Here is a 13,567-nt window from a genome sequence, read left to right as displayed (position 1 = left end):
ATTGAAGTTCTTTCCTTTACGAGGATTGGAAGATTTCTTCTGGCTTTTGTTCTGAAAGCTCGCTGTCTTTGATAGAGTTGAAGGCACCTTACGCTGCTGTTAACCGCAGACATCCACTTGTTTGCAATAATGTATTTCTCTAATCAATTAATTGAAATAATGATACTTAATTTTAACGTATTTGAATGTTTAATTGTCTGTTAAATATAGTGATAATAGTTTTGCTCTATCAATGGGAGTCCCCTCAGCAGTCTGGCAGCAGGGGACACAGAGCCAGCCTTTGTGACCTGCACTGAGTCACAGCAATGTTCTGACGGTCAGCTGTTAATGCAGCATTGTTAGTAGAGCTGAGTTTTACCACCGTCTCCAATGAGACCAGTGAGGAAGCATCTGCTGAGGCATCTGCCTTGAAGGAAGCCTGGCTGGGAAATGACTGCCAGAAGGATGAGGTGCTGTGCTCTGTCTCGACTGAGTCCACTGATTCAGCTCTGCACTCATCCAGTTAACCTGTCATCCAAAGGGTGTCGGAGTTCTTCTCACAGCCAGTGACATCGCTATTGGTGGCCTCAGTTTCAAGAGAAGACAAAGTCTCTGACATCATGTCCGGCATCATGCATTTCGTGTCCTTATGTCATGTTGATACCATCAATGATCTACACATTGACTTATCTTAAAGAAATGTGACAGCTCTAAGGTTGTGCATCGTACAAATACCATTTTGCTAAAGTCAGATTTTTTTTCCAATACAGCCCATCTGACTTACTAATCATCTTAGCTTTGTATGGACTCATTATGGACAGACCTATGTTGATCAAACCAAATATGCTTGTACAGATATCTTACCATTGATTGAAGTACGTTCAACATCATCATCATCACCTCTGGCAGCAGTCTGTTCAACCTCGTCCACATCACAACCCTCTTCGAGAAGTTCTCCAACTCTGTCAATGAACATGTCAGATAGATGGTTTTCCTAGAGCTGGGCTTGACCATGCCCACTTCACCTGACTATTGTGTGATTGTGGAGTCATTATCACTCAGGGTGTGAGAGGCCAGATATACACTACTGCCATGAGAGAGAGTTGGGAGAGACCACCCAGTTCCTTTCTTCCATGCAGCTGTAATCCTCCATGAAGGATTCCACAAGAGGGTTGTGTGGAACACTCAAGAAGGTCTCCAGAAGGTTTTTGACCACACCCTCCACAAAGCTGTAGAGGAGCTCAGCACAGCACTCTGTGGACAGGTCAAGGCCTCCACTCAGGTTGGCCACTGTTGTGTATGAGAGACACCTTCTCATAGACGTGGTCTTCGCCATTTTGGACTCCAGGATCAGTCGCGCAACGTGCCAGATCAGTTGCTCAGAGAAGTGGCGGAGGTTTGGGCTGCGAAGGAACCCCTCTAGGTCCTTGGAGTCCAGGAAGGCACGACCTGGGGCATGGATACTGAGAGCCCCCCCTGGAAGAGGTGGACTTTCTGTCCATTTTGGGATTCACCAGATTCACGATGGAGGTGAAGATAGTGGTGATGCTGGCCTCATAAGCCATGTCCTCATCTTGGAGGGAGATGTGGTTCTTATTCACAGCTATGTCTGAGGAACACTGTCACGTTCTGACCTTAGTTCTTGTGTGTTTTCCTTGTTTTAGTGTTGGTCAGGACGTGAGCTGGGTGGGCATTCTGTGGGCATTCTATGCTGTGTGTCTAGTTTGTCTATTTCTATGTTTGGCCTGATATGGTTCTCAATCAGAGGCAGGTGTTAGTCATTGTCTCTGATTGGGAACCATATTTAGGTAGCCTGTTTTGTGTTGGGATTTGTGGGTGATTGTTTCCTGTCTTTGTGTTGTCTGCACCAGTTAGGACTGTTTTGGTTTTCACGGTTATTGTTTTATAGTCTGTTTGTGTTGAGTTACCTTGTTAAAATAACATGAACTCTAACCACGCTGCGTTTTGGTACGCCTCTCCTTCCCAGGAAGAAAGCCGTTACAAACACCCTGGAGGCTCCATGGTTCTGTCTGGGATCAGCTCTGAGGTCTCTGTTAGGAATTTCATGAATAATGACTAAACAATAACTACATTTTAAATAGAGCTATAACTAATTAAACTTATACTGTTATTATCTGATGAATAATATTAGTTCATAAGGAAGGGATTGTGGAGCATGAATCAGGGGGTAATTAAATAAAATAAATACCATTCCAGCCAGGTTGGAGGGGACTGGAATTGTGGGTTTTGAAGTAAGCAGAAAGGGTCGTTAACCTATGGTTGAACCGACTCAATTTAGCTCTGGGATGTTTAGATAAGGCAGAGAGTGCTTTCTTGGGTTTTCCATTATCTGAAACTGTCTTCTAAATAGTGATGGATGAAGGTGAAGATTCCAGAAGTTAATAGATAAGTGTGTGTCTGGAGTGAGCGAGCTAGTGGGTTGGAAGGAACTTTTCAACTTGTTGGAATCCTGGTTGATAGGTTATAAAATGTTTTTCCTCCTATGATGTCATGTTTTGTATATAAACTGTTTGTGGTTACATGGCAGCACGCTCTGAGAATAAATACTATTATCTAATTTTGACACGACTGGTCTCTGCCTATTTTATGCAAATAGGAATCTTAATTCTTATAAAAAAGACCGAGTGATTTAATTAATGTACAATTAATAGGAATTATGAAATTCCAGTGACAGTCTCCATGGTCTTCGTGGTTATAATTGGGATCAGCTCTGAGATCTCCATGGTTCCATGTGGGATCTACTCTGAGGTCTTCAGGGTGGAGTTGTCCCCCTGCACCATAGGAACCTGGGCAGCCAGCATCAGCATCTTCAGGGTCACCATCACAGAGTTCACCAGGCTTTGGCTGATAGCCTTTTCCAACTCTGGCCTTGTGACCTCTTCGGACAGAAATGCACCGATGGTGTCCTTTAGGCTGTGCAGAACAACAGACAAAATGTTGCTGGCTGGTAGTGGGAGTGGAGCAAACGAGAGCCTGGTGACACAGCTTCACACAGCTCAGTGGATCCAGAGGCTTCATGCTTACCGCCCTCTGTGATGTGTCTGTTACTTGACCTCTGCAAAACATTTATTTGGTCTGCAATTTCTGAGGCTGGTAACTCTAATGAACTTATCCTCTACAGCAGTGGTAACTCTGGGTCTTCCTTTCCTGTGGTGGTCCTCATGAGAGCCAGTTCATCATAGACCTTGATGGTTTTTGCGACTGCATGTGAAGAAACTTTCAAAATTCTAGAAATTGTGCAGATTGCCTGACCTTTATGTCTTAAAGTAATGATGGACTGTCGGGTTATCCAAACAGGGTTATCTTCTGTATTCCACCCCTACTTTGTCACAACACAACTGATTTGCTCAAACGCATTAAGGAAATAAAATTAACTTTTAACATGGCACACCTGTTAATTGAAATGCATTCCAGGTGACTACCTATTGAAGTTGATTGAGAGAATGCCAAGAGTGTACAAAGCTGTCATCAAGGCAAAGGGTGGCTACTTTGAACAATCTTCAAATATATTTTGATTTGTTTAACACTTTTTTGGTTACTACATTATTTCATATGTGTTATTTCATAGTGTACACTTTTATTCTACAATTAAGAAAGACAGTTTCTGTAGTACACTGAAGCCCTGTTGGGAGCGCTGTTTGCTGGGTTTCTGAAGACGCTGCTCTCCACTGACTCTGGATCCAGATGTCACTGCAGCCTGACTTGTCTCCCTACAGCCAGAGGAACTGGAGGTGGACTGCATCATCACTCACGGTTGCATCCCAAATGGTATCCTATTCACTATATAGTGCACTATCTTTGACCAAACCTGTACAAAAGTAGTCAGGCCCTAGTCAAAAGCAGTGTACACATTTTTAGACAAAACTTGTGACTTTTTGCAAGTTATATAAGTTACATTTCTCAGTCCAGTCAAGTAACCCAACACCTACATTAATGGGCAAAGGGTTAGAAAACTGTCAGTTGTATTTGAGTAAAGTGATGAGAGAGAACAAGTGCTGTCAATTACCTGATATATTACAAAACTATGCATCTGCTATTAGAGCAATCAAACATTGTGGGCTACTTAGAGTTCCATGCTGGTCCTCCAGCCCTAACACGTGAGGGTTTGTATCCATCATACACGCACCTGGATTTAGAAAAAGAAAAGTAATTTGTGAGAAAAGCTAAAAACAAGAGAAGATCATTCATCCTAATCTCATAATTTATAATTATTACTCATAAGATCTCTTGAATTTCTTACTTGCTGATGCAAGCACTTAAAAAGATGCTTAAAGTATAACAACAGCATACAGTACAACAGCATACAGATAACAAGATCTGTGTACGTGAGAAAAGCGATTGATAAACCTATTTTGGAAAACACTTCATGTCACTAGAACTTGAGTTATATTTCTATGGCAATTGCCTTTGTGATGGTGCTGTTTTTTTTACCTTTATTTTACTAGGCAAGTCAGTTAAGAACAAATTCTTATTTTCAATGACGGCCTAGGAACAGTGGGTTAACTGCCTGTTCAGGGACAGAATGACAGATTTGTACCTTGTCAGCTCGGGGATTTGAACTTGCAACCTTTTGGTTACTAGTCCAACACTCTAACCACTAGTCTACCCTGTCGCCCCGAGGCTCAAAACCCAAGTGGCTGTACCGTGTGTTCACATTGATGTTGTGAGTAGCTTGCTGTCCATTAAACGAAAAACACATTTTTATTGGTGTGAACCCATTAGGGAAATCAGTCACCTATCTTCAAGTCACAAAATGTTCAGTCTCTCAGCTTAGTTTCTCATGATTCACTATGCAAATATTCCCTTATCTCCACTAGATGGCGGCAAAGCTTTGAAGTGAATTTTTCCGTGGCGCGCAGACGAGATTTATATCACATGTTCTGTCTGATAACTGAATAATTACATAATTCAGCCTAAAAGACGACTAAATACCAATACGGTAACACTTGTTGCAGTGTTATTACATCTAACACGCATTGTAGTTAACTGTATCAACTCATAGTTGCAGTATAATAACAACATGTAACTGGAAGTAATTGCGGCCTGTAATAACAGAAGTGTAACAACAAATGCTTGTTACCATACTTGTTATAAAATGGACAGGTTTCCACTAAATTCACCAACTTATTGTTTCGCTTCTTCTCAGCTGGCTCCGATTAATTTACAACTGTGACAAACGTTGGGATCCCTTGTGGAGGTGCAGGGTGTCCGAGAGATCCGAGAGCCTTTGTTCAATAGGCTTTAATTACTTTACCACCCATCAATGTGCACTGTTCAAAATATATCTCCAGTCAACGTTGTTGCTAGCACTTGCCCCCAAAATAAAGGATACCATCTGGGTTAACTTGGTTGGGCTTACAAAAAAAGATCTAATACGAGTGTCATCCCAGATGAGGAATAAGACGCTAACTGCTAGTTGCTACACAGAAATGTAGCTAGTTAAAATGAAGTGTATCTTGAGTACGTATTTGTATTTATTGTGTACCTACAAATATGTTACTTGTCCTGACAATCTAATAATCTCCTTCTCAACGTGCCATGCAAGTAATAAATGAACACACTAGTACACCACAGAGTACATGTAATACCTGCATAAGTACAATGTAATTACTAGGTGTTGCACAGGATATAGCAATTTCTATATAATTACTTAGGCCTACTACTCAATACACATTACGTGAAAATACCTACAAACAACTCTGTCTCTGTCTCCTTTGTTTCTTTCTTGTCCTAGAGTCTGAGACCATGTGGAAATCTATGGTAAAGAAGAAGAATCTATGACAATGTAGCATTAGGCACTACATTACCCTATATTTATCATCATCATGCTTTCTATAGTTTAGGCCTACAACAAGCTACCTAGCTAGTTCTTGTTTTTATCCATCATATTACATTCGGGAACCCCTGCTCTGTGAAGTGTGCGTGGGCAATAACTCAATTCATCCTTGCACTCCTTCTAAACAACCCCAAACTTTGGCAAAAGGTAAAGTCTACAAAACTTAGTCCACTGAGGCTGTTCATAACATATTCTTGTCAAGGGACAGAAATCTGTTTTGAGATCAACTGTTTAATCAGCAGAATGTCCAGTTCCATCTCGCTCCAATTATCTCCCACTGCCAGCCAATGAGCTTCCTCTCTCCACCATATTTGTCAGGGAGAGGAAACTCCAAGTGGATGCTTCACATTTATACTTCCTGTGAAACAGCCTGGCCATGGTTCTATCTGTGCTAACACTAATGAATGTGTTTAGCTACATTGAAGAGGAACTAACATTACTCATAGTGTGTGTTGACACACCAAGCTGGCTAGCGAAGAATGACTATGGCTTTTCAAGTCACCCACCAGTGGTATTTGCAGAGTTTAGCTTTACACTAGGTAAATGTGATTTTTCAGCTATTTCTGAACCTGTGACCAAACATAAGCAGTGGGAAAACAAGTGATATAATGATTCTGTCTCCTCGATGCAAAAATCTGCAGAGCTGGAATGGTTGTATCCCCATATATATATATATATATATATATATATATATATATATAACATTATTTTAGTTGCATTATTTTAGTTGCAAGAATTTTGTAAAATAATTTAAATGGAAAATCTTTTCCTGTTGAATCTGATTGTAAAATCAGTTCATAAACCATGTGCCATGGAATCGTTATATCGAAAATCTCTTCAACTATTTTTTTTTTTTTTACCAATTTTGGCCTTTAATGCAGGGCCGACAGAGAAGTTCCTTAGCTTCTCCCGATTCCACTTTCCTTCTCCATTTTTGCGGTAATGCGGCATGCAATCAGTGGTTGTAATTTTGGATAGATGAGATATTTACATATATCTTTGTTAGCTGCATGTGTGACATAACTCCACCAGTCGCATTTATGATATCATTAACAAAAAGACTATACCATTTTTAAATGTTTTTTTTTCTAAACAACGATTTATCATCGTTTGCTTTTGTCAGTCAGTTGTTTAGAGCAGTCATTGCTTTGATATTCTCCGTGTTGTCCGTGGCCACAAGAAGTAGACCATTTATTTTGCTTTATTATGTACTATCAGTATTTGTTTTTTTATTTCCTGGATCAGCTGATGATGGTCGACAATATCACTAGACAACTAGCCTACATCTAGGCACCAATACGCATCTAATCCATCCAACAAGTAGGCTATAAGGTAATGAAAGCAGCCTATGCCTATATACAGTTGACTCTTTCAGTCGTTGGAAAGATTTTTTGAATTGAGAGTGAATGTTGTCATTTGCAATGGATGTAAAAAAAAAAACAGTGTTGACTTTCTGGGTAATGAAAAGAAAATGTGTGCCTTGCCTATATGTAAACAGACATATTTGTGAACCTGAACAAATGGAACGCAAGCATGAAGGTGAAACACCAAAAAATATCTAGAGATGGGTGACCGAATCAGCTAAATCCATTTGACTGTGATCCTGGCTCTACTGACATGCCAGGAAGTAAACTCGAACAGCTGATTGAGCTGTCATGTGACCGAATGCTGAAGACAACACATTCATGGGTCACTATGGAGGAATTTTGGTTTATGACTCAAAGGGAAAACTGTGCCGTCTCCCTCTGAGCAATACATCTCATGGTAGGTTAATTCAGTGCTCTTGTCTGAATTTTACATACACTAAGTTGACTGTACCTATAAACAGCTAGGAAAATGCCAGAACATTATGTCATGGCTTTAGAAGCTTATGATAGGCTAATTGACATAACTTGAGTCAATTGGAGGTGTACCTGTGGATGTATTTCAAGGCCTACCTTCAAACTCAGTGCCTCTTTGCTTGACATCGTGTGAAAATCAAAAGAAATCAGCCAAGACCTCAGAAAAACTTTTGTAGACCTCGACAAGTCTGGTTCATCCTTGGGAGCCATTTCCAAATGCCTGAAGGTACCATGTTCATCTGCATAAACAATAGTACGCAAGTATAAACACCATGGGACCACGCAGGCATCATATCGCTCAGGAAGGAGACTCATTCTGTCTCCTAGAAATGAATGTACTTTGGTGCGAAAAGTGCAAATCAATCCCAGAACAACAGCAAAGGACCTTGTGAAGATGCTGGAGGAAACAGGTACAAAAGTATCTATATCCACAGTGAAACGAGTCCTATATCGCGACATAACCTGAAAGGCCGCTCAGCAAGGAAGAAGCCACTGCTCCAAAACCGCCATAAAAAAGCCAGACTACGGTTTGCAACTACACATGGGGACAAAGATCGTAGTTTTTGGAGATATGTCCTCTGGTCTGATGATACAAAAATAGAACTGTTTGGCCATAATGACCATCGTCATGTTTGGAGGAAAATGGGAGACGCTTGCAAGCCGAAGGACACCATCCCAACCGTGAAGCACGGGGGTGGCAGCATCATGTTGTGGGGGTGCTTTGCTGCAGGAGGGACTGGTGCACTTCACAAAATAGATGGCATAATAACGAAGGAAATGTATGTGGATATGTTGAAGTAACATCTCAAGACATCAGTCAGGAAGTTAAACCTTGGTCGCAATGGGTCTTCCAAATGGACAATGACCCCAAGCATACTTCCAAAGTTGTGGCAAAATGGCTTAAGGACAACAAAGACGAGGCATTGGAGTGACCATCACAAAACCCTGACCTCAATCCTATAGAAATATGTGGGTAGAACTGAAAAAGCGTGTGCGAGCAAGGAGGCCTAACAAACCTGACTCAGTTACACCAGCTCTGTCAAGAGGGACTTATTGTGGAAAGCTTGTGGAAGGCTACCTGAAATGCTTGACCCAAGTTAAACAATTTACAGGCAATGCTACCAAATACTAATTGAGTGTAAACTTCTGACCCACTGGGAATGTGATGAAAGAAATAAAAGGTGAAATAAATCATTCTCTCTGCTATTATTCTGACATTTCAGATTCTTTAAAAAAGTGGTGATCCTAACTAACCTAAAACAGGGAATTTTTACGAGGATTTAATGTCAGGAATTGTGAAAAACTGAGTTTAAATGTATTTGGCTAAGGTGTATGTAAACATCCGACTTCAACTGAGTTGAAAATAATACTGTTTTACAATTGACTGCCATAGCCTTAATCAAACAATAAGCATTGGCTGTTAATTACATAATTTCTTTCACATGGTTGGGGTCGCAGAAATTTTCAGATTTCAAAATGTGGTCGTGGGCCAAAACATTTTGGGAACCCCTGAGTTATATTAATAGGTGTGTGAATCGGAACATATTGCTGTCCTGGCTGAGCATTCAAAATGTAACAACTACTTTTGGGTGTTAGGGAAGTACATATTCTCATTAGGAATGTAGTGAAGTAAAAGTTGTCAACATACAGTATATAAATAGTAAAGCAGGATCCTGAGTGGAGCAACGGTTCGTTCCCAGGCTTTGTCAAAACCGGTCAGCCCTGTTGCCCCATAGGACAGGCTTTCCTTGGCTCATTGCGCTCTAGCAACTCCTTGTGGCAGGGCCGGGTTCCTGCAAGCTGACTCAGTCCTCTGACACATTTGGTGCGGCTTACTTCCAGATGAGCCGAGCAGTGTGATAAGAAGTAGCGTGGCCAGGCGGGTCATGTTTCGGATGCCGCATAACTCAACTTTTGCCAAGCCGATTGGGTAGTTGCAGCGATGAGCCAAGCGTATAATTCGTGGAGAAAATTGTGGAAAAAAGGATGGTTGCCCCTTCGGGCCTGGTTAGTACTTGGATGAGAGACCGCCTGAGAATACCAGGGGGTGTAAACTCAAATTATTATAAAAAATATATTTAAATAGTAAAGTACAGATACCCCCAAAAAACTACTTTAAAGTATTTTTACTTAAGTACTTTACACCACTGCCATTTGGGATGCCACCCGACTACAATCGCTGTCTGGAACCCGTTTATGAGCTCTACTTGTGGTTACTGTAGATTTACAGCATACATTTGACTATCACATGCACAGATTACATTACTATGTCCAAGACCTTTTCACGTATAGGGTCCCAGAATCAAACCACTATCCTGGCGTTGCAAACACCATGCTCTACCAACTATACTACAGAAGATCAAGTCAGGTAGAGTCCTGCTTGAGAGGAGTCTGTCTGTGTAGCAGATGGACACCATAGCATGCCATTGCCAAGCAGTGAGTTTGTACGTATTAGGCTAATTGATAGCCCCATTACAACAGCAGTGGTATGGCCTGCAGTTCGAGGACAGGGTGTAGCTATCCATCACTGCAGATTGAACCAAGTGAAAACCCTGAAATGCTCATTGTGTGTGTCTTGGCTGAGTGACTGTTGTGGTGTGGTGGAAGACTGTTGTTAAGGCTAAAGGAAAGTACATGCTCCTTGGGACTACACAGAGAAAACCAGACCAAAGAGGGAACACCTGCCCATTGTGGTCGGGTTGCGTTTAAACCACTAATGTCTCAGTCAGCACAACTATAGCGAGGGAATCATGAACAATCATGAAATATTTTCTCACTGTGGTGTTTTTTTTTATGTCCAAAGGAGGCCCGAGTTATTTCAAGGGTGTTCTTGTGACAATGGAGAATTGGGAGGTGACCGACTTGAACTCGGCTCCACTCTTGTGCACTAACCAGTCCATCCAACCATGATATTCTTATTGCCTTTGGTAGAAGGCTGCAATAATCCCTCAACACTCAAAATAACAGATAATAGGTCCTATAACATCGGAGGTTGTTAATTTATGAAGACATGTAAAGTAAGCTTGAGGTTGAGACAAAAATGTTTCCATAACTTCCATTTGCGAAGTTATTGTAAAATATGTATTGGTCGTTCATGTTCAAGCAGAATATGTTTTAAAAAAAAGAATTACAAAACAAAATAGAATGGAGCACCTTTTTGTACATTATTTAGCACCATAAGGAGACAGACAATCAAGTAAACTTGAAAAGCAAAACACCTCTGAATTCATTGGATAATTTTTTTCATGAATAAAGGAAGAATAGTTCTCGAATTATTACATCTCTACCCCTGTGTCTACGAGCTAACTTTCTAAATTAAAAGTTATCCCCTGAATGGCCAGCTTCCCAAAACTAACTTCCTATCAACTCATTCCCCATTCTGACACAAAAACAACATTCAACAAAATTGCTGTGTGAAGAGGTTTGAACTTGGCTGAAGGATTCCACCTGTTGTTAAAACCATTGACCTACATGGTTAGGAATTGGTTCATGAGGGCAACAGTACTGTGAGTACTTGGTAGGGTTTTTGGATAGCTTGCACTCTGCCATTCCATTGAAAAGCAACTGTCTGTCACACCATTAAACACGTATAGAATTATATTTGTCCTTCATTCGCTCTCTGTATTTTCACACTTAATCAACCCTTTGATCAACAGTTTATCTTTGTTTGATCTCTGGACTCCCTCCTGCATGTGATATGAGGGTGGAGGTCTGTCTGGATGACTGACTCGAAACTTACCTGCACCTCTGACATCCTGTTTTGACATCTTTACAAAAACAGCCCCCTCCCTTCTTCTCACACAGACATTCATAAACCTGCAGTACAACCACACATTTGTAAGCATTTACGGTGTGAATTTGAAAACGATTGAAGGATGTTTTAGCACCATGTATTTAGTAGGGTATTTTAGCATACAGTAAGGCTACTGCTGGCAACTGGATTTGTGTTGATTTTAGACTCCGAAATGCTCTATTTTCTGAAGCTATGTTACTGTTGGAGTTTTACTGGGTTTCACGCCGTTACTTTTCAGAGTACCTGGCAAAATAGTATCACACAAGGAACCTCTGATATTTCCGTAAAAATTTAAATTCCCTGATGTGCAAGGCTACAAATTTCACAAGACTTGTCTCAGCTGCTGTCATTGAAGGAAATACTGCCAAGAGAACTGTTCATACATTTTTTTGAGTCGTTACTTTTGGAATCAATCAATTCATCTTTCTACTCCAGAGGGCTTATTTGTGGTATTGAATAGTTGATCCATGTCGACCCTGTTTGAGTGGTGCGATGGTACCCTATTCCAGCTGGCACTGTTAGTCTTCCACATCAGGTTCTGACTAGAGAAGACCAAATAGAAACAGCACCAAACTGTAAATAACATTTCTGTATCCTGTTACCAAGGCATCCCTGTTGAGATTGAACTATTATCATATTTTTCTATTTTGTACTTGTGAGATCAATTTTGCAAGCCCACTGTAATGACTACCGTAGTCTTTTCCATTTATTAAACTGTGCAACTGATATCCAGCTGGAAAATATCAGGATCTTATGAACAGCTTTTACCAGACAGAATTGATCAAGAGCTCAGAAACTGAACACTAAAAAAAAACAGCATACACACTGTCCAGACAAAACATCTGAGGTAAATTACAGAATTAGGGCATTTTATGGAATCACTAATGGTTTCAAAGCATTTAAACGTGTCTGTTCACTGTGACAACTCCAACCAACCAATAGTGAAATCCATTACAGCCAGGTGGTTACAAAGGGGTTTGTGTCTTTAAGGGGACATCTCTTTCCTTGTGTCATAGGTCTTTTCCCACCCAGCCTCCTTGTCAGCATATACATCTAATAATATTTATTTTTCAATACAGGAGAGAATTTTTTTTAAAGAGTATATGTATTTGGAGTCATTACCTTACAAGCCCCCAGTATCCCCTTGCACCTTATAGAGGCACATAAAAGTGGGTGTGTGCATCAATGGAAACCCTGCATAAAGAGGCCCCCTCTCAATGTGCCCTCCTGAACTCTGACCTCTAGCCCCCTCCCCTCAGGTCAGTCGGGGATCATGTTCATAAGGGCACACCGTACCGAAACATTTCAAACATTTTGCAACGGAAAAAGAAAACAAGCGTTTCTTCCTGGACAAGTCCAGATAGTACCTCCCCGTTTGACTCTGTTTAGGGCGTTTTCTTCCATTTTGTGCCTACCGAACACGACCCAGCAGGTCATCTCACTCCAAGGTGGGCTTGATGAGGTATCCGTTGAAGGTGATGTACACATCCACATCGTCACTATACACAGCGTTCTCCCTCTCCCTCTTGTACAGCCGGACCCACACCTCGTCACTGAGCTCAAGGGGCAACATAAGGCTCTGGCTTTGCATGATGGACCTCTCGCTGGGCTGGGCGTACACAATGGCCTGCTCCTTGTCATTCCTGATGATGTGCAGGTAGGTCTCTTTAAAGTTCCAGGTGTGGATGTTGACGTTGAAGAAGTAAATCGCAGGGACGTAGCAGTAGAACTTTCCTTTGAACATGTCGAAGTGGCCAGTATGAAAATGTGATGCAAGGGGTAGGTCACGTTGTGGATACTATTTTATATTTTACAATGTGTACAAGTTTGCTGTACGTTACTGATTTATACATGTGTGGGTATATGGCACCTGTTAGGGATTGAGGGGCTTTCTGGGATGTGCTATGATTGCTGTAAATAAGTGTGTTAGCTAGCATACACCAATGTAATGGTCACATAAGCCCACTGCTAACACAGTTGGCTTCGTGTTACAGATTTTGCCTTCGACAGCCATCAATATCGTTAATCCCTGCACAACTAACGTGTTGTTTCCTATTTAACAACAGCAACAGAAATAAATGATGCTCAACTGGGACC

General features: G+C 41.1%; 1 protein-coding gene across 1 annotated transcript; it reads right to left on the bottom strand.

Annotated features, from left to right (window-relative positions):
• Positions 1-12,848: 12,848 nt before the first annotated feature.
• On the bottom strand, positions 12,849-13,220 carry LOC135553651 (complement C1q tumor necrosis factor-related protein 1-like). The gene has a single exon (XM_064985606.1). The coding sequence runs from the start codon at positions 13,212-13,214 to the stop codon at positions 12,909-12,911; it is 306 nt and encodes a 101-aa protein (XP_064841678.1). The 5' UTR covers positions 13,215-13,220; the 3' UTR covers positions 12,849-12,908.
• Positions 13,221-13,567: the final 347 nt, after the last annotated feature.

Source organism: Oncorhynchus masou, chromosome 14 (assembly GCF_036934945.1).
Source record: "Oncorhynchus masou masou isolate Uvic2021 chromosome 14, UVic_Omas_1.1, whole genome shotgun sequence".
NCBI classification, from domain to species: Eukaryota; Metazoa; Chordata; class Actinopteri; order Salmoniformes; family Salmonidae; genus Oncorhynchus; species Oncorhynchus masou.
Note: the sequence above shows the minus strand (reverse complement) of the source record. Positions and strands in the feature narration are given on the sequence as shown.